At 40.9% G+C, this 27989-nt stretch overlaps 1 protein-coding gene across 8 annotated transcripts in view; it reads left to right on the top strand.

Moving 5' to 3' along the window:
• LOC122564841 (nuclear receptor subfamily 6 group A member 1) overlaps positions 1 to 27989 on the top strand; it is a 371801-nt gene that overhangs the window by 256795 nt on the left and 87017 nt on the right. For all 8 annotated transcript variants that reach the window (XM_043720166.1, XM_043720165.1, XM_043720172.1 and 5 more), the window contains one exon: positions 6441 to 6671. In XM_043720166.1, the coding sequence (XP_043576101.1) occupies positions 6441 to 6671 (231 nt within the window). The remainder of the gene's footprint in view (positions 1 to 6440; positions 6672 to 27989) is intronic.

Raw genomic sequence — 27989 nt, 5'->3', positions numbered from 1 at the left:
GAACAGATCACACTACTTGAGTTTGAGCTTGCATTACAGAACTGAGACAGTCTGGAGTTACACTTCTTGTAATGAAAAACTAAAAAATACCAGTACACCAAATATTCTCTTCCTCCTTCTATAGTGACTTTCTGTAGTCTACAACTAAGCCTTCTAAAGCAGACGTGTCCCTAGACTTGGCAGACGGAATGTGGGAAATGGTTCCTCACCTACAGTCACAAAAATCTTGGCACAAAACTGGCTCACTTGCTCATGTTTTCCTACTTGCTACAGCGTCGTGTAGAGTCTTAAAGAACTTGTCCATTCTACTTACAGGGGAGCTTTCCAATGATGACTTTTCCAGAGATTAGAGATTTTGGATGTGAATTCACACTCCAGCCCCCTGCATTTTAAATCTGGGCCTCACTTGTCTGTATCTCTGCATCGTTTCCCTAATTGTGGCCTCTCGTGCATCCCCAATTTCTTTCACCACACCTTTTGCAGTCATGCTCCAAGTGTCTAGGCCCCAAGCACTGACGTTTGCTCCGGAACTCCTCTATGCCCATCCCTCCTCATTTAAGACTCTCCTTAAAACACCTCTTTCACCAAACTGGTTATTTGTCTTCATATCTCCTTTTCGGGCTTGATGTCAGGTTTTGTTTGATAATGCAAGTTTTTTAAAGTGTGTTGAAGTATATTGTTATTAAGTGTGCTGTAAATACAAGTTGGTTTTATTGTCACATACCTAAGTACAGTGGAAAGTTTTTTGTTTTGCGAACAGTACAGGCAGATCATAATAAACAAGGATATACAGGTCATAGGGTGCTTAGAGTGAGGCATACAGGTTAAACTGCGCAGAAGATGCATCAAAGTAAGGTCAACATTTGATTTGAAATTAGAGGTCCATTTAGCAGTCTAATAACAGCAGGGAAGAAGCTGTTCTTGAGTCAGTTGGTCCGTGTGCTTAAGCTTCTGTATGTTGTGAAGTTTGAAGAGAGTATTACTGGAGTGGGAAGGGTCTTTGTTGTTGGCAGCCTTACCGCAGCAATAAGAAGTATAAATGGAGTCCATGGATGGGAGGTTGGCTTACATGATGGTCTGGGCTATGCACACAACTTTCTTATGGTCCTGGGTAGAGCATTTGTCGTACTAAGCCTTTGTGCACCCAGATAGAATGCTTTCAATGGTGCATCTATAAAAGCTGCTGAAGGTCCTTATGGGCATGCCGAGTTTCCTAAGCCTCCCAAGTTATTGTTTGTTCACCACTATTTCTTGGTTTAAAAGAGAATTAATGATAGTAAAGCAATAATCTGCATTTGTGGATATTTAAAAAGTGCAGTTATAGACATTGAAAAAAAAATGTAGATTTTATCTTGTAATAGTGTTTCTGTAAAGAGACCACCAATTTGTAGTCATGATAATGGAATGGAGTTCAGATTTTTATTTGCTCTTCCGTATTTTTAGTCTGGAAATTGGAAATAATGATAAAAGCGAGTAGCTGGAATGTACAGATGTGTGAAATTAGCCTGCAAGGCTAATCAAAGGGCATATTTTAATTTGTACGCTAGCTATGTACATATTGGCTGCATTGCAACTGTAAAGTACATGTTTAAGCATTTACATTGGCTGAAAAATTCTATGGAAAGTCTTGAAGGCAGTAGGTACTATATAAATGTAAGTCTTTCCTCTGTCGTCTTAATTTGCCCTGTACAAAATTAAAAGCTTAACTTGTTTATAATAGTTCTATTACTTACAAAATTATAGAAAAGAACTTTAAATCAAATGAAGTATGTAAAACTGTGACCATTTAATAGCTGATATTATTATGTAATAGTCAAATATGACCAATGTTTTTAACTTTCCTAAGTGTAAATAGGAACAAGGAACAGCAGTAGATCATTTAACCCCTTGAACATGTTCTTCCATTGAATTAAATCCTGGCCAGTCTGATTTGTAACCTCAACTCCATGTTCTGTCATATCCCTGATAACAACATTTTTGAATTGCTGTCTCTACCAGTAACAAGATGGATAATATACTTTGTAAAAATAGCAGAAGGGACAGGTCATGAGTAAATTGCTGGTGAGTTTTCTGTCAACTCTTTGCAACGTTTGGTATAGTCTTGGGTATCTGTCGAGCTGGGATCAGGTCATGGAGGAGGGAGCTAACAAAGGAAGAGAAACCAAATGGGGAAAGTAAAAACTACAGAGAATAAAACAAACAGTTTGACTTATGTTGCATTTTTTTTAAAAAAAAAAGGTAGAATCCAATCATTGATCATGATGGTGAATGAACCAGTGGACTTTTTGTCCTGCCTAAATGGGGTAGCACTGGAAATCGAGCACTGCAACTTCTGGGGGTATCACAAATATTAAAGATTTTATCAAAGATTGCAAAGTCCCCCAATTTACCTATCTATTTAAACCCAAGTCAATAGAAAGCACAACTAGGTTTCTGTATTTACAAAACTTGACTCTTTATTACAAATAAATAGATTCTAGCTGCAGATAAAGAACTGTGAACTATTGATATATAACTTTGCTAGTGTACTCTTTAACACCTGATAACATTCCCCCATGCACATACAAAAGCCAAATGTTTGGAAGAGGGTGGGTCAGATGGGGTGAAGATGTGGAGTGATTGGGGGGGAAGCAAAGGGAAAATCTGAAGGCAGATCAATTGCCTCAATTGCCACAGGATTCACTGAAATGATCCTTTTGTTTGTCAGGGCTTGCAGTTCACCGACATCTCTTATTTGAGGTACTTTTCTTTGGAGGAGACACAGAGCACAGTTTACAGAAACTGATGAAAAATAAATGGGCCCTCAGGCTATCATTTTTTTAATAGTAGAAATAGTGTTATGACACAACAACAGCCAAATCAAATCAGCCCCTCTCTTTCTATTTGCAACACATAAAATTAAAATACTCTGTGACCCACCATTATCCCAACAGTTCCTAACCAGACTTCATGAATAATCAATACTAGTTTATAGTTTAAACAAAAGAAATCAGAATCTATTAATAGTCCAGTAGCTTTAGCAGAACAAAGTTAAACAACAAGGAATTGTTGGAGAAACTCAGCAGGTTTGGCAACATCTATGCAGAGAAAGCAAAGTCAGCATTTTGGGTCTAGTGACCCCGTCATTTGAGCCAGGTTCTGATGAATGGTAGCGGGACCTGAAACTTTGGGTCTGATTTCTCTTCGCAGATGTTGCCAGACATGGTAGATCTCTCCAGCAATTTCTGTTTCTGTTTCCGATTTCCAGCATCTAATATATCTAATGTCTGTTAATTAAACCCCAATCTGCCTCTATTCAAGTCCCCACTCACAAAGAGAGATGACTAGCTTGTTCTTTAAAGTAGTTTCAGGAATGCTATTCAGACAAGCATTAAGGCTCTTCAGGAGAATTTAGTGATCGAATACATAATAAATCCATAAGGTGAAGGGAGAGAAAACTCATTTTGCACATCTAAACATTCCCTTTATGCAATAGGTAAGATGATGATGAGGGATACTACAGGTGGGTGGGTGTTTTCAAAAGTTGCCGTATCATGGAAAATTGAAATATTCTTTACAATGTGAACTCAGCTATGAATTCTAACTCAGCTATGATTCCTGATGAAGGGCTTTTGCTCAAAACATCGATTGTCCTGCTCCTCGGATGCTGCCTGATGCTTGATCTGCTGTGCTTCTCCAGCACCACTCAATACCTTGACCCTAATCTCCAGCATCTACAGTCCTCACTTTTACCTATGAATTCTAACTAATATTTGTTAAGTATGGAAAGTTTAAGTAATTACTCTGACAATTATGATTAATGTTTTGCAATGCATCTTTCTCATCCTGCCTGCATACGCCTAGCCTTGCTGGTTTCTACTTCAGACTGTGTGACTTCTCAGATTTTCAGCACTCCTACATCCTAACTTTGTGAGCACTTTTCAGGAGCCATTATAGAATTCTTTGTGGACACTCTTTTATGCTTGCATTTATCGTGGGAAAGATGCTTTATTGGAGGAAACAAAGATATCCACCAGATAGTACCCTCATACCTGGTCAACCCTGCTTCACACTTACAAGGGCTAGCAATTTGGACACGTGCACCACTGTCAATGTGTTTTATAAAAATTATCATTGTACTCATCCTTTAGGAACAGGGTGCGCTACAAAACCTGTCAAGCCAGTTCTACCATCACTTGAGTAATGGTTATTTGTCTCTTAACTGTCCACTTGGTTTGGTTGCATACTTTAAATTCTGGGCTACAAAAATAAAATCATTTCCATTTTGATTTTTTTAAAATTAATCTACTTCATCATTTTGGGAACAGTTTCAGATTTCTACTGTCCTTTTGTAAAAGAGCATTTTCAGCATCACACCTTAATGACCCATGTTTAATTTTAAAATTGCACAGCCTAGGCCTGGATCATCAGAAGCAAAATGGTGACAAGACCAAGCTAAAGTGCTTCATCTGAAAGAATGCTGCACATGGAACAAAGGAGATGAATTTTTAGCAAAAGTAGAATAAATGACTGAGACGAAAGCTGAATGTTGAACCCTATTTTAATATTTTGAAAAGAAAAGGTAGATAAATATTTTGAAGTGGGAGAAGATGTATAACTGTAAAACGTGAATGGGCATAGGGCTTTTGTTTCAGATTTGCCTTGCAGAGTGTGAGAGACTGATGAAATAGTTAATTTTTGTTAATAAGGTTAATCTAGAGACATAAACTATCATTATAACCTGTTCCAACTAAAGAGGTTTCATGTGAATTGCTAATGTTTTATTTTTATTATTATTACAACATAGTTTTGCCCTTTTCCAAAAGTTAAATGCACCTGTAACAACAACATCAAAGCCTCTGAATTTTAAGACTTCTGTGAAACCATCCATTTGTCTTCTCTTTTCAAGAGAAAAAAAGACCCATCCTCTTGGCATCATCAATGCTGCTTTTCCCTCCCCTTCAGAACTGGAAAAATGTATCATGTTTGCATCCAATTTTACCTTGCTGTCACTTTTTTTTTAAACCTGCTCTGTCTCTAACTCCTTCCTCAGCATCTCTGTTTCCATTTTGGGGATAGGCTGGCCACTAACACCCACTACAAATCCACTGACTCACGCAGTTACCTGGACTATATATCCTTAAACCCCACTCCCTGTAAAGACTTAATCCCATTCTCCCAGTTTCTCCATCTGTCACAACAGTTCTAATGATAGCTTCTACAAGGAGGTCTCTGAAATGTTCACCCTTTTCTACGACTGAGGATTCTCCATGGTGGCTGTCGGGGCCCTTAGCTTGACTGACCCATTTCCTGCACTTCTACCCTCACCTTTTTCTCTTGCCTCCCTCAAAACTGATAGGGTGCCCAAGTTCCCACTTACCACTCGATCAGAATCCATATCTAAAGGATCACTTAACCACCGTTTCCACCACCTTCAGCAGGATGTCTCCTCCAGATACAGTTCCCTCCCATCCCTTGTCAGCATTCCACAGGACCTTTCCCTCCAGAACACCTTTGTCCACTCCTCCATTCCTAATTCCTCCCCAAACACCGATAGCACTTTTCTGTGCAATCCCATAAGGTGTAACACTTGCCCATTTAATACTAACCTCCTCACCATCTGAGATCCCAAACACACCTTCCAGGTGAGGTTGTGCTTTACCTGCACTAGATTCAATCTAATCTACTGTATTTCCTGCTCACAGTGTGGTGTCCTCTACATTGAGGAAACAAAGCGCAGAGTGGATGACCACTTCGCAGGGCATTCTGTCCACAAAAATGACCCAGAGCTTCCTGTTCTCTGCCATTTCAACACAACAAAGTGTTCATTGGCCAACATCTCTGTCTCAGGCTTGCTGCAGTGCTCCAATGAAGCTAAGTGCAAGTTGGAAGAACTGCATCTTATTTTCTGCTTGCGGCCCTATAGCCTTTAGAACGCAATATCTAGTTCAATAATTTTTGGCTTTAGCACCTTCTTCCATGTCCTTCCCCCAACCCCTATGCACTAGACTTGACATCATGTTATCAGTTATTTTCAGCTAGTAATAATACTCATTAGGGTCAGTTGATTCTCCCAGACTGATCTTTACCCATTCTTTTGCCTGCCTAACTGCTGTTCTGTCTCTGTGCTCCATCCCAACTTTTCATTTACTCCCCTTGCCAAACTTTTTCTAGCTACAGTCAGTTCTGAAGAAGGGTCACTGGACCCAAAATGTTAACTCTGCTTTCATTCCACAGATGCTACCAGATCTACTGAATTTCTCCAGCAATTTCTGTTTCTGTTCCATCATCTTTGTGGCCTGATTGACCTGAATTTTGAGCAACTTTGCATACAACTTTGTATTCTCTTTGCCCCTTCCCCCATCCTGTGTGAAATATTTATTTCTAAAATTGGGTAAAGGTGAACTTTGAACATCTTACCTCTTACTTCTCCAAATTTATTCTGTTTATCTTCCTCCTAGATGATCGCACTGATCAGCGAACCTGCCTTATCTGTGGAGACAGAGCTACGGGTCTGCACTATGGTATTATTTCATGTGAGGGATGCAAAGGATTTTTCAAACGTAGTATTTGCAACAAGCGGGTTTACAGATGCAGTCGAGACAAGAATTGTGTCATGTCACGCAAGCAAAGAAACAGATGTCAGTATTGCCGACTCCTTAAGTGTCTCCAAATGGGCATGAACCGTAAAGGTACATTATTTTTCAACATATTTGATATCCTTAACTTTATGCACTGATTAAAAAGGTTTGTCTGTAATCATCCTATTTTTATAAAATTGATCTGAAGATAGAGTTTGGTTATAGGATAGTCTCATTGTTGACACTTATCTGATTTTTCTTTCCCCAAAGGTTATTGTTGAAATTTGCAGCACAAATCAATTGAATATATTTTCAATAATGGAAAGATTTTAGTGGCTAAGTTTTAAAAATTGACTTGTTGCGAATGTTAGTGTAAAGGACTTTGTTTATATATCAAATGATAATGTTCTCAGTGATGTGATTGAAGCAGTCTTCTCTGTGACAATTCAATGGTATTCCATCTTTCATGAAAAATGGATGCAAGTATGAGACATTTGTGCAATGAAGATATTTAGTTGTTAAAAAATGATGCAGACAAATTATAGTTAATAACCCTGAAGAACAACATGTATGTGTTACAAAGGGCTGATAAGACACAAGTCAAGCGAACCAAGGCATTGGTCATTGCGATGACATCTCAGCACATAAGGGGTTATCAGGATTGACTAAAAGTGAACGTGAATCCCCAAGTGATCCTTTTCTTCCCCCTCTTTTTGAACCAGATGTCTGGTAATCCGAGGTAGCATTTCCATTCAGATGACTGCGATGGAACATGATTAAACTTTAGTTCATTTCAATATTTTGTCATTGTCCTAAGCATGTCAAATGTTTCTGCAATGCGAAACCTGTACAAGTTGAGGTTTGAATTTGGAAGTAATTTGAGATGGTGCAATTACTCTATATAAAATCTGGGATAAAGAGAGCTGCTCAAAAGGTGAAGCATCATGATTCCTAACTAAAGGCCACAAAGTAGGTTGATTTAATTCTCGTGTCCATTGCTGGAGTAATATGCATTGGGGTTTTTTTTAGTTATTTGTTTCATGCAATGAAATTAATGAAGGTAAGTTTGATTATACAATTCATGTTAGAGTTACAGAAATTTGTTTAATCAGCTTAGAAGCTTCATAGAAATGACAAATGATCTGTGTTCATGCTTGTAAGGTTACTGGAGTACACTGATTTTTATCATTGAATTTTTTTTGTGTTTCCTATTATTAAAGCTGACTGGGAAATTATATAAAGTTTTTGTTTCTTTTAATAAATCTGAATTTTGATTTTCTTTGTCACATTATTGGATGCCAGTATTAAAAGAGTATTCAAATGCAAGTTTCACCTGAAAATTATTGGGAGTAATCCTTTTGTGCAGCTGGTGCTGGACATTAATTCACCATTCCAGTGATTGTAAAATGTGAGGGAGAAAAGAGTTTGATTCTGATTTTAATAATCCCAGATCCCTATTGTGATATTAGGATGGCACCTAACAATAGTTACTGGATAGATAATGAAATTACAATTTCTGTATATCTTGCAGCATAGGTTCCCAAAGTAGAAAGCATGATGAGGTTCCAAGAGGCTGAGAGAAGAATAGGCTGGTCTAAACTCTGCGCTATGACTCAGGCACCTCATTGCAAAATATCACCTGTATTATTATCTCTGATTAACTCATAGTTAGTGCTGCTGCCTCGCAGCACCATGGCCCGGAATTCGATTCCGGCCTCAGCTGGCTGTCTGTGTGGTGTTTGCACATTCTCCCTGTCTGTGTCGGTTTCCCCCGGGTGTTCTGGTTTCCTCCTACAGTCCAAAGGTGTGTAGGTTAGTAGGATTGACCATGCTAAGTTGCCCACAGTAACCAGGGATATGTGGGTTAGGTGGATTGGCCATGCTAAATTGCTCATTGTGTCCAGGATTGTGTAGGTTAAGTGGATTAAATATGGGAAATGCAGGGTTATGGGAATAGGCTAGGGAGTGGAATAGATCTGGGTGGGATACTCTTTTGGAGGGTTGATGTGAACTCAATGGGCCAAATGGTCTGCTTCCAGACTGTAGGATTCTATGATTCAAAAACCACCGGAAGCCTAATGATCATCAAGCAAGTCATTTGCAACTTTAGTTTATTTCAGTATTTGGTACAATAGCTGGTATGTGTACTATAGAGAAAGGGCCATGCCAGTGCAGTCCTGCTCTGCTATTCATCTCCAGTTCAGTTCGTCAGGGCAACCGCGTTCGGTACTGACCCCAGATGGAGGTGAAATTCAAATACTCATTTAAGATATTATATTTAGCTTGCTCTTAAATAAACGTAAGAGTGGTTGCAATATATTTGATTGTTTTGCATTGCTGTTCACCATTTACAATATTTCTCAAAAATTCAAGTGTTTTATTCTTGCTAGGCTGTGGTTTGGTTGATTACAGAAGATCTGCACTTTGTCCAGAAACCATTCATAGCATGCGAAGCAGGTAGAGAATGCTCAATTCTGTCACAGGAAAATCTAAAGTTCTTGAAACAAAATTATATTTTCAACTCACATGTCCTTAGGTCTTGCTCAATGCTACATCTTTACCAATAAACCAAAAGCATTTGTTTGTGAAACTATTTGTTTTTTAAAAAGTCTATTTCTATTATATATTTTATAATTCCCAAGTATTGTTTGTTGGGACAAAAATGTTGACAAAAGAAATCTGAAAGCAAGGAACAAAATTTTACTGTTAACCTTACCTATAGTAATGTGTCCATTGTGCAGGTTGGTGGCTGTAGGTATTGTTGGAGTGGATTTTATATCAAGCACTATTGTGGTATCAGTTTCTTCTAGCAAGTCTTCTTGTGCCACTTTTCCTATTTAAGCAGCATTCAAACTATCCCACATTGTTAACTTCAGAGAAATTAGAGGCAAAAATCAGGAGCTGGTTTTGTTTCCATATCAGCAAGTTGCCTCCAGTGAAGAACTGTTGAAATTCCCAAATTTTACGGGGCTCGGGAATCCTTAATTGGTGGGGAAGACTGTGGGGTCTTTTAAAGTGGGGAACAGATTTGGACTTCCCATGGCATGGTGACTCAGTGGTTAGCACTGCTGCCTCACAGCACCAGCGACCCAGGTTCGATTCCAGCCTCAGGTGACTGTGTGTGAAGTGTGTACATTCACTCCATGTCTGCGTGGGTTTCCTCTGGATGCTCTGGTTTCCTCCCACAGTCCAAAAATGTGCAGGTTAGGTGAATTGGCCATGCTAAATTGCCTGTCGTGTTCAGGTCAGTGTAGGTTAGGCGCATTAGTCAGCGGTAAAATGTAGAATAATAGGGGAATGGGTCTGGGTGGGTTACTCTTTGGAGGGTTGATGTGGAATTGTTAGGCTGAAAGATTAGATTAGATTACTTAGTGTGGAAACAGGCCCTTCGGCCCATCAAGTCCACACCGCCCCGCCGAAGCGCAACCCACCCATACCCCTACATTTACCCCTTACCTAACACTATGGGCAATTTAGCATGGCCAATTCACCTGACCTGCACATCTTTGGACTGTGGGAGGAAACCGGAGCACCCGGAGGAAACCCACGCAGACACGGGGAGAACGTGCAAACTCCACACAGTCAGTCGGGGGCCTGTTTCCACACTGTAGGGATTCTAATTCTAATTCACACCAGCTGTCTTTGAGGTTGCTGGTCGATCTAAGCTGTTTGTACCTAAAACCTTGTGTAACACTAGAAGGAATAAATGTCATTAGGAGATCAAAGATGCACAGACTAGGCATTGCGCCATTGATGCTAACCTCCAATGTAATGTTCCAATCTGTAAGAAAGGAGGGTGGTCATCATCTTGAACAATAACAGACGGCAGCCACCAGCTCATGTAGATCATTTAACAGGTCACTCTTGTGTGTTCATGGTATCTCTGTCTAATATTTTTCTCTGTTGCAATGCATAAATAACATTCTTTATACCAGACACCTGGACCTCTTTTCATAGCTACTATTAGAGGTGCTGACAAATGGAACCGGATCCACCACAGTGAGGGTGAAGCCTCTGGTCACATGCTTTCTTCCTTTGGCACATGATTAAATGTCTAGGTTAAATTTCCATGCAAATATAAGCACAGGCATCTCAAACTCCCTTCCATGCTGTGCCCCTCAACATAGTTCAGAACGGCTCAGGTGAAATCTTTCTGAATAGAGATCCCTGATGTCATGACTTCCTCAAGTTCTTTCTGCTCCTAGCCATGCCCAGCCACCTTTTATTGTGCAGAAGGGTCATCTGTATGTTCTGTCATTTTGGTCTCTAATTCCTCCCTTGATGTTGTGTCTCCTTCCAAACTCTCAGAATCCTCAAAGTCTACATTCCTCTGGAGGTGTTACCATGTTATAGTAAGTGCAGCAGACCACCATAGTGTCACAGCCCTATGCAGAAGGTTAATAGAGGGCATCCCCAGCATATGCAGAAGCCCAGTGGCACAATGGATGTCTTGCTGAGCCTGGATTACTTTAAGATTATCATGACAGCTGCTGTGAAAGTGAGTGCGCACAGAATTTCTCTTGTTTCAGTCACAGATCAGCCAAACATTAAGGGCATGGATGCTTTTCCTCTTGGTTCTGAGCGATTGGTAGCTTGGTATGCTGCGCTTGGGGGAATCTGGTGATAGTGGCAAACCCTAATATAATGTGTTTCTGCGAGGCAGTAACTGTTGTGAAATTAATGTACTGGCCAGTGTGGTAAAAGTGTATATTAAAGTGCTGCAAGTTGCAGTGGTGTGTTGCTGCTTATAAGTTGCCACTGACATCCGCACTGATTCTTGGAAGCAACTGGAAGTGAAGATGTTCATGCCAACAGTGATTTTGATGAATATTGGCAATGTGTGGTAAGCAATGCACGAGGTTTATTGAGAGAAGGGCAGATGCCCAGAGTGTCTTGGTTTCTTGTGTGCTAGGTCTTCCTCATCTCCAAGTAAGTTTATCTTCTGCAATGTGGCTGTGGCCTCCGTTACCTGCCACTCTTGCCTATCCTGTGCTGTCTGCTCCTTTAGTTCTCTGGCTTTTCTGCTGAAGTTGTTGGGCAACTTTGTCGCTGGGGCAAAAATCTGACAGTTACTCTGGGCAAGTGACATTGTGGTTCACAATCTTTCCCCCTGTTCATTGACCATAATGCCAGGCATAACAACTCTGTCCGGTGCCCAAGTGCCTACTCTATTCACCAGTTGTACAGCACCAAGGGCACCTCCTTTGCAAATGTCAACTCCCATTTTATATAATCCTTTGGAGTACAGAAATTGTTGGCAAAGCCAGCATTTGTTGCCCATCCCTAACCACCCTTGAACTGAGTAACTTTACTAGGTCATTTCATGGGTCAGATAAGACTCCTCCACATTGCTGTGTAACAAGCATCACCAGATGAGGCAAGAATAACAGATTTTCTTTCCTGGGTTTTTACAATAATCGATAGCTTCATGGTGCCATTTTGGACTAGCTTTCATTTCCAGATTCATTTAATTAATTAATTCAACCAGCTGTCATGTTGGGTCTGAACTGATGTCCCCAAAACATTGGTCTGGATCTCTAGCTTGAGTGCAGTGACATTGTCGCCTGAAGTAACTGCACAGAGGCTGGTATTCTATCACCAAATCACCTTTTATTTATTTGTGCACAGTACACTGACTGTAGCCAGCTAGCTTAGAGTCAGTTGCCTGGACTGAGGAGATTCTCATCTCCTGGTTATTAGTCAGCCAGGGCTTTCTTGATTGGCCCAGGTTAACAACCCCGATCCACCTGGTTCTGATCACTACATCCCCCTTTCAGTTTTGCCCTGCTGATCCTCTTTTGGGGTACTCTCTCGGGTACCATAATTGGATCTTGCCTTTTATTTTTCTAATTAACCTGTTGAGAGATGTTATTGCACACCTCTGCAGCAGGTGGAACTTGAACTCAGGCCTCCCAATCCAGGGTTACATACCACTGCACCACAAGAGCTCTGTTCTTTACTCTTTGCTGATCAGCTTAAAGCAGATCAGTAATAAACTGCTCCTGAAACCCACCGTGCCTACTTTAATGTTCAAACCATCTTCCCACAGCCCAACAAGCTCATGACTATCTTCTTGAGTACTTTATCAGGAGATAAACAGGGTTATAGTTTTGTCCTTCCTTCACCCTGGAGAATATTGCCTGTACTAGGAACACTTCCTGAAACTGATATAATTAGTGTGAGTAGCTCCCTTCCATTATTGGGTGGCTGAAAATCAAAAACATTCTCTTTTCATGTAGCTATTGGTATTCTACAGCCTCCATATGACTTCCTGAGTTTCTGTGATGGACTATTGGGAATACTGTGTTTTAAATACTCCCCCCACCATTTGTTTCTGTTTACAAAAGTCGTATATGTTTTGTGCATACTTGTATCTCCATGCCTGTCCATTACTTCCTGTTGCCACATTCATCACATGAGTTGGTACTGGCCTTCAAAATGATAACAAATTGCTTCTGCAATCTATTCTTCTCGCGCGCTCTCTCGCGCGCTCTCTCGCGCGCTCTCTCGCGCGCGCTCTCTCGCGCGCTCTCTCTCTCACCTTTGCAATGATGACTTTCATGATTTTTCCTCAACCCTGCAAGGATTATTTTTTTCCTTTCCAAATAATATTAATTTACCTTCTATTGCATTCTCATGTAATGGATTCCTTGCACAGTTCCTCTTCAGGTAGCATGTTGGGAAGTTCTGATTCTCTCTCGCTCGCACTCTCTCTCGCACTCTCTCTCGCACTCTCTCTCGCGCTCTCTCTCTCTCTCACCTTTGCAATGATGACTTTCATGATTTTTCCTCAACCCTGTAAGGATTATTTTTTTCCTTTCCAAATAATATTAATTTACCTTCTATTGCATTCTCATGTAATGGATTCCTTGCACAGTTCCTCTTCAGGTAGCATGTTGGGAAGTTCTGATTTAATTAGAGCTGAAGTTGCTTAAGGTTCTGTTTATTTCAAAGAAATGTGAGAATACTGAGACTTTGTTTTATTCAGTCAAGCTTTATGAAAATTCAGCAAAAATATCAAGTTTGTTAATACAAATATATAAACTACATATATCAACAATACAATAACACATTTATCAATTGAAATTTTTAGATCTCCATTTCAATGCACATTTTTGTGGAAGATGCTATGGACTAATAAAAAAATTTGATAATCTCAAAATATTTCATAAAATGGATAGTATATTGTGTTGCAAGTGAAATGGCTTGACGTTTTAAACTCTTCTCAACTTATTTCATTTTTCACCACAAATGTTTGTTAAATTTTTGCTTCTGTCTTCTATTCAGTAAATTTTGCAGGTCAAGAACCCACCTTTGTTCAGTTTTTAAAAGAACAGCTATATATGACATGATTATCACCATGATAAATGAAAATAATCTTGATTTAAGATGACTTTTTTTGAGAGAATAGCATGCAATCACTTGCAAAGTGGGCCATGTATGTTAAACATAGGACCTAATGTTTGGAATTTTCTATTTAACTTCAAATATTTGAACAATTTTAGATCTGACGTTGGGGCTTCTTATAGATAAGCACAGGAAAGCACATTCACCTTATTTTAATGTTGATTCATGGAAAATAGACATCACTGGCTGGGTCAGCATTTATTGCCTGTCCCTCGTTGCTCTTGAGGAGCTGGTGGTGAGCTGCCTTCTCAAACCGCTGCAGTCCATATATTGTAAGTAGACCCACCATGCCATTAGGGAGGGCATTTCAGAACTTTGACATGGCAGTACATTTCCAAGTCAGGATTGTGAATGGCATTTATAGGAAATTGCACGATTGTTCGTGGTGATTCCCATGTACCTACTGCCCTTGTCTTTTAAGGCAGGAGGAGTTATGGGTTTCAAGTGTACAGTACTATCCTTTTAAGGGCATCATGCAAAATTGAGGTGCAGGCATAGTTAGTGTTTAAAAGACCCTTGGATAAGTACATGATGAGGAGAGGTTTGTAGGGATATGGGCCAGTAGCAGCCAGGATAGCCTAGTTTAATTTAGGATTATGTTCGGCATGGACTAGTTGGATGAATGAACTGTGTCCACGTTCTATGATTACATCTATTTAGTAAATGGAGTCAAATTGTTTCTATCTCCTTTTTGTGGATTTGAATCTTTTCTAATAGATATTCAGCTTTTCAAGAGGTCAAATGAGTTGATGGAATATCTGGAAAATCCATGGGAAAATAAAACCAATCCGAAACCAGAAAACAGTATGTTTAAATGATGTTGCTTTGGAGGGAAAGGGTTGGGGGATTAGAACAGTTGTTTTTGAGGAGCAATAGAATAATTTAAAAGATTGTGGCCACTTCCAAATAAGTAGGAAAACATCACTCCTATTTTCATCTATATTACAGCTTTTTTGATGGTGGTTTAGATACAAAAAGCTAGTATCTGCTGTAACAAATGCGGAGGCAGGAAATCAAGTCTGTCAAGAAATAACAGACGCAATATCCCAATCCCATACTTAGTCATCTTTGAACTTGAGGCAGTGAAGAATTAACTGCTTGTCACTCAGGGCAAAGTTTCATTGCATCCCAGAAAAGGCTTTAGGAAGATTCTAACGAAGTGTTGAAGGCATGGCCCTTGGTACACAAGAACTATGCATGTCTTTGCTGCAGATAATACTGCTTTTCATCTGAATAGTGTGTAGGTTGGCCTTTCTTGTTGCCTAGGTGTTGTTCTTGATTGTAATCCTCTATTGCTGCTTCTCCTCAAAGTGCATATCAAGGGGTAATCTGTTACCTAATTTAGGTGTCAATATTGTGGAAGCAAGTAAAACATTGCAGTGCTGGGATACTGACCAGCTACTGGAAAAAGGAAATAAATTAAAAAGAAATAGTCAGAAAATATTGCTAATAATTTTGCCAACCAGCTCATGAAAAGTACTAGAGTCAACTATGCATCCAAGCAGCCCTGGATTCCTATGTACAGCCATAGAGATGTACAGCATGAAAACGGACCCTTCGGTCCAACCCGTCCATGCCGACCAGATATCCCAACCCAATCTAGTCCCACCTGCCAGCACTCAGCCCATTTCCCTCCAAACCCTTCCTATTCATATACCCATCCAAATGCCTCTTAAATGTTGCAATTGTACAGCCTCCACCACTTCCTCTGGCAGCTCATTCCATACCCATGTCACCCTCTGTGTGGAAAAAGTTTCCCCTAAGGTCTCTTTTTTTTATATCTTTCCCTTCTCACCCTAAACCTATGCCCTCTGGTTCTGGACTCCCGGACCCCAGGGAAAAGACTTTGCCTACTTATCCTATCCATGCCCCTCATAATTTTGTAAACCTCTATAAGGTCACCCCTTAGCCTCCGACGCTCCAGGGAAAACAGCCCCAGCCTGTTCAGCCTCTCCCTATAGCTCAAATCCTCCAACCCTGGCAACATCCTTGTAAATCTTTTCTGAACCCTTTCACGTTTCACATCTTTCCGATAGGAAGGAGACCAGAATTTCACGAAATATTCTAACAGTGGCCTAACCAATGTCCTGTACAGCCGCAACATGACCTCCCAACTCCGGTACTCAATACTCTGACCAATACCAAACGCCGCCTTCACTATCCTGTCTACCTGCAATCCACTTTCAAGAAGCTATGAACCTGCACTCAAGGTCTCTTTGTTCAGCACCACTCTCTAGGACCTTACCATTAAGTGTATACGACCTGCTAAGATTTGCTTTCCCAAAATGCAACATGTCTCATTTATCGGAATTAAACTCCATCTGCCACTTCTTGGCTCATTGGTCCATCTGGTCAAGATACTGTTGTAATCTGAGGTAACCCTCTTCGCTGTCCACTACACCTCCAATTTTGGTGTCTTCTGCAAACTTACTAACTGTACTTATGCTCGCATCCAAATCATTTATGTAAATGACAAATAGTAGAGGACCCAGTACCGATCCTTGTGTCACTCCACTGGTCACAGGCCTCCAGTCTGAAAAACAACCCTCCACCACCACCCTCTGTCTTTTACCTTTTGAGCCAGTTCTGTATCCAAATGGCTAGTTCTCCCTGTATTCCATGAGATCTAACCTTGCTAATCAGTCTCCCACGGGGAACCTTGTCGAACACCTTACTGAAGTCCATATAAATCACATCTACCACTCTGCCCTCATCAATCCTCTTTGTTACTACTTCAAAAAAACTCAATCAAGTTTGTGAGACATGATTTTCCCCACACAAAGCCATGTTGACTATCCCTAATCAGTCCTTGCCTTTCCAAATACATGTACATCCTGTCCCTCCGGATTCCCTCCAACAACTTGCCCACCACCGAGGTCAGGCTCACTGGTCTATAATTCCATGGCTTGTCCTTACCGCCTTTCTTAAACACGTTAGCCAACCTCCAGTCTTCTGGCACCTCACCTGTGACTATCAATGATACAAATATCTCAGCAAGAGGCCCAGCAATCACTTGCTGAAACTTTATTGCTGGAACAGCACAGCAGGTCAGGCAGCATCCAGGGAACAGGAGATTCGACGTTTCGGGCACAGGCCCTTCTTCAGGAAGAAGGGCCTGTGCCCGAAACGTCGAATCTCCTGTTCCCTGGATGCTGCCTGACCTGCTGTGCTGTTCCAGCAATAAAGTTTCAGCTTTGATCTCCAGCATCTGCAGACCTCACTTTCGCCCAGCAATCACTTCCCTAGCTTCCCACGGAGTTCTAGGGTACACCTGATCAGATCCTGGGGATTTATCCACCTTTAACCGTTTCAAGACATCCAGCACTTCCTCCTCTGTATTCTGGACATTTTGCAAGATGTCACCATCTATCTCCCTACAGTCTATATCTTCCATATCCTTTTCTTTAGTAAATACTGATGCAAAATATTCATTTAGTATCTCCCCAATTTTCAACAGTTCCACACGAAGGCTGCCTTGCTGATCTTTGAGGGGCCCTATTCTCCTCTAGTAACCCTTTTGTCCTTTTTATATATTTGTAAAAACTCTTTATATTCTTCTTAATTCTATTTGCCAAAGCTATCTCTTGTCTCCCTTTTGCCCTCCTGTTTTCCCTCTAAAGGTTTGCCCTCCTGTTTTCCCTCCTTCCTTTTTACACTTCTAAGGATTCACTCGATCTATCCTGTCTATACCTGACATATGCTTCCTTCTTTTTCTGAACCAAACCCTCAATTTCTTTAGTCATCAGTATTCCCTACACCTACCAGCCTTCCCTTTCACCCTGGTAGGAATATACTTTCTCTGGATTGCCGTTATCTCATTTCTGAAGGCTTCCCATTTTCCATCCGTCCCTTTTACCTGCGAACATCTGTCCCCAATCAGCTTTTAAAAGTTCTTCCCTAATGGCCTTTCTCCAATGTAGAGCTTCAACTTTTAGACCTGGTCTATCGTTTTCCATCATTATTTTAAATCTAATAGAATTATGGTCGCTGGCCCCAAAGTTCTCCCCCACTGACACCCCAGTCACCTGCCCTGCCTTATTTTCCAAGAGCAAGTCAAGTTTTGCACCTTCTCTCGAAGGTACATTCACATACTGAATCAGAAAATTCTTGTACACACTTAAGAAATCCTCCCTTCTAAACCCTTAACACTATGGCAGTCCCAGTCTATGTTTGGAAAGTTAAAATCCCCTACCATAAACACCCTATTAGAAGGTACATTCACATACTGAATCAGAAAATTCTTGTACACACTTAAGAAATTCCTCTCCTTCTAAACCCTTAACACTATGGCAGTCCCAGTCTATGTTTGGAAAGTTAAAATCCCCTACCATAAACACCCTATTATTCTTACAGATAGCTGAGATCTCCTTACAAGTTTGTTTCTCAATTTCCCTCAGACTATTAGGGGGTCTATAATACAATCTCAATAAAGTGATCATCCCTTTCTTATTTCTCAGTTCCACCCAAATAACTTCCATGGATGTATTTCTAAGAATATCCTCCCCCAGCACAGCTGTAATGCTATCCCTTATCAAAACTGTCACTCCCCCTCCTCTCTTGCCTCCCTTTCTCTCCTTCCTGTAGCATTAAGCTGCCAGTCCTGCCCATCCCTGAGCCATGTTTCTGTAATTCCTATGATATCCCAGTCCCATGTTCCTAACCATGCCCTGAGTTCTCTGCCTTCCCTGTTCGGCCCCTTGCATTGAAATACATGCAGTTTAATTTATCAGTCCTACCTTGTCCCTGCCTGCCCTGACTTTGACTCGCTTCTGTTCTCAACTGTTGCAGTCTCCGATTGATCTCTTTCCTCACTATCTCCCTGGGTTCCCCCCCCCCTACTAGTTTAAATCCTCCCAAGCAGTTCTAGCAAATGTCCCTGCCAGTATATTAGTCTCCTTCCAATTTAGGTGCAATCCATCCTTCTTGTACAGGTCACTTCTACCCCAAAAGAGATTCCAATGATCCAAAAATGTGAATCCTTCTCCCATACACCAGCTCCTCAGCCATGCATTCATCTGCTCTACCCTCTTATTCCTGCCCTCACTAGCTCATAGCACCGGGAGTAATCCAGATATTACTACTCTCGAGGACCTCTTTAAATTTCTGCCTAACTCTGTAATCTTCCTTCAGAATTTCAACCTTTTAAATGGCACTATCTTTTCTATGCCATTTTGTTCAAAGTGACCAACTTCACACTTTCCCATATTGTACTCCATCAACCCATTTTTTTTCTTTCCAACTAACTTAATCTATTTATAAACAGTGAAAACCTCCAAAATGTACTTTCATACCCATCATCTGTGTCATCTGCAAATTTAGCCACCGTGATATTAATCCCCTCAGTCATTGATATAAATTGTAAAAGTTGAAGGTCCAGTACAGACTCCTGCAGGATACTAATCACACATGCTGCCAATCTGCAAAAGACCCTTTCATGCATTCTGTCTTTCTACCAGCCTGCTAATCTTCAATCCATACTAGTATGTTCATCCTTATATCAAAAAGCTGCTACTTTCTGCAATCACCTTTTATGTGGAACCGTGTTAAATGAATGTTCAATATGGGGGTCCAAGGTGAAAAGACTTTCACTAATCAATGTGTGTGCATTAGTACAGCTCAAATAATCCTATGAATTTGTGCAACTAAATGGTAATCTAATTAAAGACAGATTGCATTCATCATAAGAGATCTTGCCGTGAAAGCACCTCCACAGAGAGGGGATGCTTGCTCTCCAGGAAGTAATAACCTCTGCTACATATCAACAGCCAGAGCATGTTGAGGACCGTGCCTTGCATTATGACAGACATTTCACACCAAAAGAACAGCAAGATGACAGACAAAGGGCAGGATGCAAAAGCTACAGGGAACATTGCAAACTGCATAAAGAAAAAGAAGGCAAGCTCAGCACAAGGGAAGCAGTGTTTTCATTGCAAGTGCCAAATAAATTCATTGGCAAGTGTTTGGCTAGATCTCGTTACCCATACAAGTGCCCAGGTCCAGATAGGATCTATCCTGGGTGACTGAGGGAAGCAAGGAAGGAACTAGCTGGTGCCTTTACAGATATCTTTGCATCCTTGAACATGGGTGAGGTCCTGGAGGACTGGAGAATTGCTAATGTTGCCCCCTTGTTTAAGAAGGGTAGCAAGGTAATTATCGACTGGTGAGCCTGACATCGGTGGTCAGGAAGCTGCTGGAGAAGATACTGAGGGATAGGATCTATTTACAATTGGAAGAAAATGAGCTTATCAGAGATAAACAGCATGGTTTTGTGCAAGGAAGGTCATGTCTTATCAACTTAATAGAATTCTTTGAGGAAGTGACAAAATTGATTGAGGGAATGTCATTTACGTGGACGTTTGATAAGGTTCTCCATGGGAGGCTGATGGTGAAAGTGAAGTTGCATGGGGTCTCTAGTATTCAAGCTAGATTGACAGAGAACTGGCTGGGCAACAGGAGGCAGAGAGTAGCATTGGAAGGGAGTTTCTGAAAATGGAGAACTGTGACCAGTGATGTTCCACATGGATCCCTGCTGGGACCACTGTTGGTGATATTCGTAAATGATCTGAAGGAAGGTGTAGATGGTCTGATTAGCAAGTTTGCAGATGACATGAAGATTGCTGGAGTAGCAGATCGTGAAAGGGACTGTCAGAGAATGCAGTAGAATATGGATAGATTGGAGAGTTGGGTGGAGAAATGGCATATGGCATATTCGGGCAAATGCGAGGTGATTCATTTTGGAAGCTCCAATTCAAGAGCAAACTATATGGTAAATGGAAAATTGATGTACAGAGAGGTCTGGGTGTTCAGGTCCTTTGTACCCTGAAGACGGCAACACAGGTTGATAGTAGTCAAGAACACATATGGCATGCTTCCCTTCATCAGATGGGGTATTGAGTACAAGAGTTGGCAGGTCATGTTACAATTGTGTCGAACATTGCATGCAGTATTCCATATTTGACTCAACCAGTTTGGTTGCCACATTACCAGAAGGATGTGGATGCTTTGGAGAGGGTGCGGAGGAGGCTCACCAGGATGTTGCCTGGTATGGAGGGCGCTAGCTATGAGTAGATTAGGATGATCTCCATTAGAAAGGAGGAGGTTGATGGGAGACCTGATTGAGGTCTACAAAATCATGAGAGATGTAGATAGCGTGGATAGCAAGAAGCTTTTTCCCAGAGTGGGGGACTCCATTACTAGGGGTTCCGAGTTCAAGGTGAGAGAGGAAAAGTTTAAGGGAGGTATGTGTGGAAAGTTCCTTTCAGAGGTGGTAGAGGTGAGCACAGTGGCATCATTTAAGACATATCCTAACAGATACATGAAGGGGCAGGAAGCAGAGGGATACAGATCCTTGGAAAATAGGTGACATGTTTAGATAGAGGAACTGGATCGGCGCTAGCTTGGAGGGCCAAAGGACCTGGCCCTGTGCTGTAATTTTCTGTTCTTTGTGTACCTATCAGCATCGGAGTTTTGCTGGCAGATAAACCTGAAGCAGAACAAGAAAAAATTTGTATTAAAGATACCTGAAGTCAAGTGCATAGGTTGTATACTGACAGCAAAAGGTCTTCTCCTTAAACCTGAAAAGGTGATAGTTGTACTAGTGACGGGGCACCTTTCACTGAAGTCAAGCAACTTGTGAAAACACCACTGTGCTAAAATATTATGATTTAAAATTATGAAGTCATCCTGCAATGTGACACCAGCAAGATAGGACTTTGAGCAATATTAATACAGTAAAGTCATCAAATTGCATTTGCAGCCGGAGCATTAGCACCATTGGGATGACTCTCTGCATAGATTGAGGTGGTGTACTTGGCCATATGTCTTTTCATGTGAATATTTTCATTAATACCTACTTTGAAAATTTCAAATTGACAGTTTGGCTAGGCTTCAAACCATTTCAAAGGATTTTCCTCAAGCTGCTAATATTTATTACACAGGATTTGCAATAAGAGTTACTGTGCTTGGAGATTCCGACTCGGCACAACATAAGAGTAAGGGAAACTGATGTATATCACGGACTTGCTGTCTAGAACAGCACTGCCTATAAAGAAAACAATTGCTGTGACAGTATGAAATTTTTAAGATCCAATGTAAAACAGCAACACAACATACTCTGAAAGTCTTCAATGCAGCAGAGAATTTGAATTTGACAGATACATGCCTTGCTGAGAACTACCCAAAAAGATGCAAATCTTCAAATGCTGCAGGAAGTATTGATGAAAGAATGGCCTGCGAGCACCAAGGGCGTTCCTGTGGTCACAAAAGCATATTGGGCTTACAGAAATGAACTCTCAACCCAAGATGACACCTTAGTTAGAGGACCATGGACTGCTCTCTTAGTGTGTGACAACTGGTGGTGGGTTTAACCTACAGGTGATCGTGCATCAGACATGGGCTGAGGTCAGTGAGGCAGGACTGTTATGGTGATCTCCACTGGCACAGGAATCGAACTCGTTGGTATCACTCTGAATCATAGTCACGTCCAGTCAACTGATTCTCCGAGCCAGAGAGGATAAATGCTGAAACATATCCACGCAAGCCACCAAGGAATTTAGTTGAGTCTAATGAAAACTGAAGTGCTGTACTGACCAAACATGAGCATTAAAATATGAATTACATCACACACTATAGTAATGAGTACCAAACTAAACCAATTAGAGAGCCAGTGATGATCCCAGACAGACAAGTGAAGCTGAGACCTCTTCACTGTTATGAAAACTGATTATCTTGTCTTTGCAGACTGCTATTCTGACAACTAGGAGTAGATCCGCGAACTTCAAAACTACCAGTGAATTTGTAGAATACTTGAAGGCATATTTCAAACATTTGTGATAATGGCCCTCAGCTCGAGAATAAAACTTTTTATTTCATAAAGAAATGGGAAGTTAAATTTCATATGTCATCTCCACGCTGGTAAAATGGAGAGTATGGAGGAACTTGGATTATCTGAATGAGATGGACGGGCACTATTTCGTTTGGATAATTAATTATTCAGATAGTCAATTTTAGCTTGAAAAGGGGAAGCCATACTGATCTAACACTGTGATTGGCTAATGAAGGGCTGGCTCTTGCCTGAAATATCAATTCTCCTGCTCCTCTGTTGCTTTTCCGGCACCACATACTGTACTCTGATCTCCAGCATCTGCAGTCCTCACTTTCACCTGATCTAATGTTGTGCTCTACCAGAGAATTTGTTTAAATCTATAATTTTAATAAGTCTGCCACTTAAACAAACTAATCTTTGCAGCCTGCATATTACAGTTTAAAATAAGAACTAAACCCTTACCATGAAATCCCAGCATTAAAAAAGCTCCCGAACAGCTTCTACAATCACAAGACCATTGCCAGCCTCAGTTTCCGTGAACTCAGTCTCGCAGTAGAAAGGTGGAAGTCCTGTCTCTCGTGTGCGTTTACGTCCTCTGCCTTTTTTATTTAATGAACAGCCTGGTAAAGTGCCAGGAATACTCTACTGTACTGTAAAACACTTACTTTTGCAAAGGGCTGTGTAACAACCCTTACCTAAAAAATATCCAGTCACTGAGTTTGAGCTGCTTGTGTTTCTTTGTTTTTGCCAGCGTTTTCACATCATCTTCAGTACAGTAAATTGAATACAATACTCTTTGATGTGGACCTTGAAATCATCTTTGGATAATTTGAGATTCGGATAATGGAGGTTCCTCGGCATTCATGAAGACATCTGGTAAATCCAGCACAAATAAATGCACTTATTGAAGACGTGTAAAGTGGTCCACACTAATACCACGCTGTATCTAAATTGCACTTTCAGTACTGAAAACTGAAATAGCAACAAGTATGTGTGAGAAAATAAGAGCTGAAACACTAGAAAGCCAAATATCATTTTGTTTAAATATTAACAGCTGAAAATGTGTTGCTGGAAAAGCGCAGCAGGTCAGGCAGCATCCAGGGAACAGGAGAATCGACGTTTCGGGCATAAGCCCTTCAGGAATCTCCTTCTCCTGTTCCCTGGATGCTGCCTGACCTGCTGCGCTTTTCCAGCAACACATTTTCAGCTCTGATCTCCAGCATCTGCAGACCTCACTTTCTCCCCAAAAATATTAAGTCAATTATCTGAGAGCCGAACATTTGATGATCTCAACAAGAGTCAGCCAAAATGGTAAATTGGAATCTGTGCAGAGTATTTGTGACCTCAATCATGCATATTGAAAGTGAACAATCAGATATGTACCATTCCAATTGCAAGGACAAGAGCACAACTAGAAAAGCTGTTTTTCCCTACAGAGAGCTGATCGTTTCAACCTTTTTCATCCTTAGGGGAGGCAATTGCCCAGTGATATTACCATTAGATTATTAATCCAGAAACTCAGCTAATGTTCTGGGGACCCATGGCAAATGGTGGAATTTGAATTCAGTAAAGAATCTGGAATCATGGGTCTACTGATGACCACAATCACCTGATGAAGGAGCATCGCTCCGAAAGCTAGTGTGCTTCCAATTAAACCTGTTGGACTATAACCTGGTGTTGTGTGATTTTTAACGATGACCATAAAACCATTGTCGATTGACAGAAACATCTGTCTGGTTCACTAATGTCCTCGAAGGGAAGGAAATCTGTCAAGCTTACCCTGGTCTGGCCTACATGTGACTCTAGACCCACAGCAATGTGGTTGACTCTTAACTGCCTGTGGACAATTAGAGATGAGCAGTAAATACTGGCCTAGCCAGACTCTCTCATTCTGTGAGTGAATAATAAAGTCTGAAAGTGCGGCTTATCTCTCTCATGGATACGACTTAATCAAATGCAACACCAAATATTGCATTAGAACAGAAATTTTATCAATGCAAATGTAACATCATTACAAATAACCTTTTCACCTTTGTAATTATGCACAGCAGTAAGTTGTTTTTCCTTCTGCTGTCTACCAATACATTTAGGTGCAGTCCCAACTCCCACAGCTGGGATGGAGGAAGCCTGCACCATCGTGAACTCAGTTTATCTGGAAAACTGTGGCAGTCATTCCTTAGTGCCTGAAAGGTCCCAGCCTGCTGAGGGATGGCAGCTTAGCCTCCTCTCTTGAACTTTGGGTTCATGGGCAAACACTAGTTTGAGGGCCAGGCAGAGACAAAGCTTTTGGAAGTCCTGTGTGATATCCTTATGGGCCTTGATGGAACCACTTGAATTCTTAAGAGGATGGAGCACCTGGATTGAGGTCAGAGCCATGTACCCCTCCCTCACTGTGCCACTGCTGAACATTTATGGCTAAAGCAATGGAATACGGGTCTTTGTATATGTCCAGCAAATCATGTGCTGGATTAAGGTCAAAATTGCTGTAACCACCACGGAGGCAGCCAGATTTGGGTGTGCCAGGGCATTGTTGGACTCTTCTTTACTTCATTCCAGCTTAGAGTGCCTCTGACGAGCTGCCTGCAGTTGCTGTGCCTGTCTGTGCGTTTTCACAAAATCATTAGTGAGGGAGAGCATGGCACTGTCTTCTATCTGGGGCTGAGCAGATGCCTGGTCTCCTGCAGCCTTCTGAGTACCAGGCACCTGGGATATCTCTTACTTGGCTAGTTATGACATTGATTGCTCAATAGATTGTAAAGCTGAGAGTCTCTGAAGTGGCTTCTTAGTAGAGGTTTGCTGGGTGCCTGAAGTCCTAATGAGAAGAGAGGTAATTCGATGACTAAGAAGGATGAAAGTGCACATTTAGAATAAGTTAGCACTGGTGGTAATGGGAGTGCATGCAGCACAGTGCAATGAATCTTGCTGGACTAGTTGGCCATTGTGGTTCCCCCATCCACACAAGTAGCTGTGCTCTTCTCTGGCCAAATGGATTATTGACTCTCAAAGGAATGAGGAGCCTGATGTCTGCCAGTTTTGGACCCCTTGGTCTGGTTGTCATCCATTTTGTTTTTCTACACTGAGACCAAAGGTGGCATTGAGTTTAATGGAATGGCATGGAACTATAGTTAGTGGTGATATAGACGCAGGTGTTATACTGTCCCAATTGAATTGGTAGAAAGCATAGAGAGCAGGAAGCGTTCATAGTTTGGGAGGATGAGGTGGGTGAGGCCAATGCATGGACATGATGTTTGCAGTAGTCTGAGTTGTTGTCCAGGAATGTTGGTGAGATGCATTTGCTGGGGCAGAGTTGGAGTGAGTGATGGCCACGAGTGGGCGAGCTAGCAAAAGATTCTTCCTGCACTGCTAGACATGGAGCTTTCACTCAGTGTGGCATGGTCCAGCTTTTCTGATTGTGTGGCCACCTTTGGTGCTTACAAGAAAAAGGATTGCCGTCTCTCCATTATTTCATCTGCTGAGGCTTCCACATCCCTGACCATGACATGGGAAGTGATTGTTCCTTTCCTCTAAACCAGTCCACACAGGAAGTCTTAAACATCATAGTATGAGTTCCTGACTTGCAGCTTCTAAATAGTGTGCACTTGAAGTCTGTAAATATAGTGCCTGTGACATGAACCCCAAAAGATCCTGCAGTGATGAGCAATGCCACCTTTCCAGCATCACTGTTTCCTGAGAAAAGTGCCCAAGAGCCCAGTTACATTATTAATGAAGTGATAAGCAGATGATTGCATAGGAAAATTGCTCTGAGCTTTGGCAGGCCAGGTGACATGAGTCTGATTCAACAAAACACTTTAACTGGAAAGAGGAAAATTGCGTCCACTGTACAAGCCAGACTGTTGTTTTGTGGGCTTGAATGCTTGATACTGGGCCTCCGATGCTACTTCTTATACAAGTAAGAATCCATTTTCCCACCTCCTTGGGTTGCAGTCTCCAGGGACTTATTACCAGTCAACTATTAGCTTCATACTAGTGGATAGAAAGTAAAACTTTGGCTGTGACTTTATTAATGTAATTAGGACAAAATTGCTTCAGACATAGGTGATATATTTGTAGCTACATCCACAGGACCATTTTCCCTTTCATTGCAGGTACTATGACACCATTGGTCTGTTGAGTATCATTGCAGTGAATTCTTTATGCCCTGATGCACCTCCATCCTCTACTTGGAATTGACAGCAATGTAGAATGTTGATAGCTTGCCTTTTGAGTATACATCTTGAAATGTGAATTCATCTCTCCTCACCGTAGATACCGACTAATTTGAGTGCTTACAGCATTTTCTTGATGTGGTGCTTTCATTTCTGTTTACTTGTCACATTTTAAAAGCATGCATTTAAAGAGCTATTCATTGATGTTTAGTAAATGTCACTGTCTCATTACCAAGGACCAAGTTCATTAGGAGATGAAATAAAACTACAAATGCAGAATAATAACTGAAACTATATATTTTTATCAGCATCTTCCTTGAATTTTCAGTTTTTATTATAAATTAGTGTGGGCTTAAAACCATACCATGAAAGACACCCCTTCCTATGCTTAATAAATCATCAGTGTGCCATGTAATCTTGTTTTCACAGATCAAAAGTTTGGTTTATTCAATAATCTGAAATGAATTTAAAAAAGACTAAACCTGGGGTGTTCTTTTATGATTTGAATTCAAATTACAGATAATTGGCATTTTTAAAATCAGTTGTGAAGGGGTACATGATAACTATATACCAAGAAATCACATGCATATATGCATTGCACCTCATGACCAGATTAAAAGATGCACATTAAAAGGCATTTGTATTGAAGAAAATATTTTGAGTCAATTGGCATGGATGCAAGAAAAATAAAACATAAAAAGCTGTTACTTTGCAACTATGGATAAATCAAAACTCGCTCAATTTAAAAAATAATGTTGTTGAATTGAATTTAGCATTTCATATCATTTGAGGCACTCAATGCACATGAAGGCTATGAGCAATCTTGCCACCAGATGGTACTGCAAACAGTATGCAGCAGTATATCAGTTCCAGCAGATTTATCTGATAAGTTGATTTATTCCATTGCAGCCCCTGGGAAAGCAATTCAATAATACTGAACTGAATTAAAAAGAAATCCGCATTCTAGCAATTCATTTTCAATACATATGAGTAGATCATAGAGCTGGAAACAGACCCTTTGGTCTAGCTTGT

The sequence above is a fragment of the Chiloscyllium plagiosum genome, chromosome 30 (genome assembly GCF_004010195.1).
Source record: "Chiloscyllium plagiosum isolate BGI_BamShark_2017 chromosome 30, ASM401019v2, whole genome shotgun sequence".
In the NCBI taxonomy this organism is placed as follows: domain Eukaryota; kingdom Metazoa; phylum Chordata; class Chondrichthyes; order Orectolobiformes; family Hemiscylliidae; genus Chiloscyllium; species Chiloscyllium plagiosum.
The sequence above is the reverse complement of the archived record's forward strand: the minus strand, read 5'-3'. Positions and strand labels throughout refer to the sequence as shown.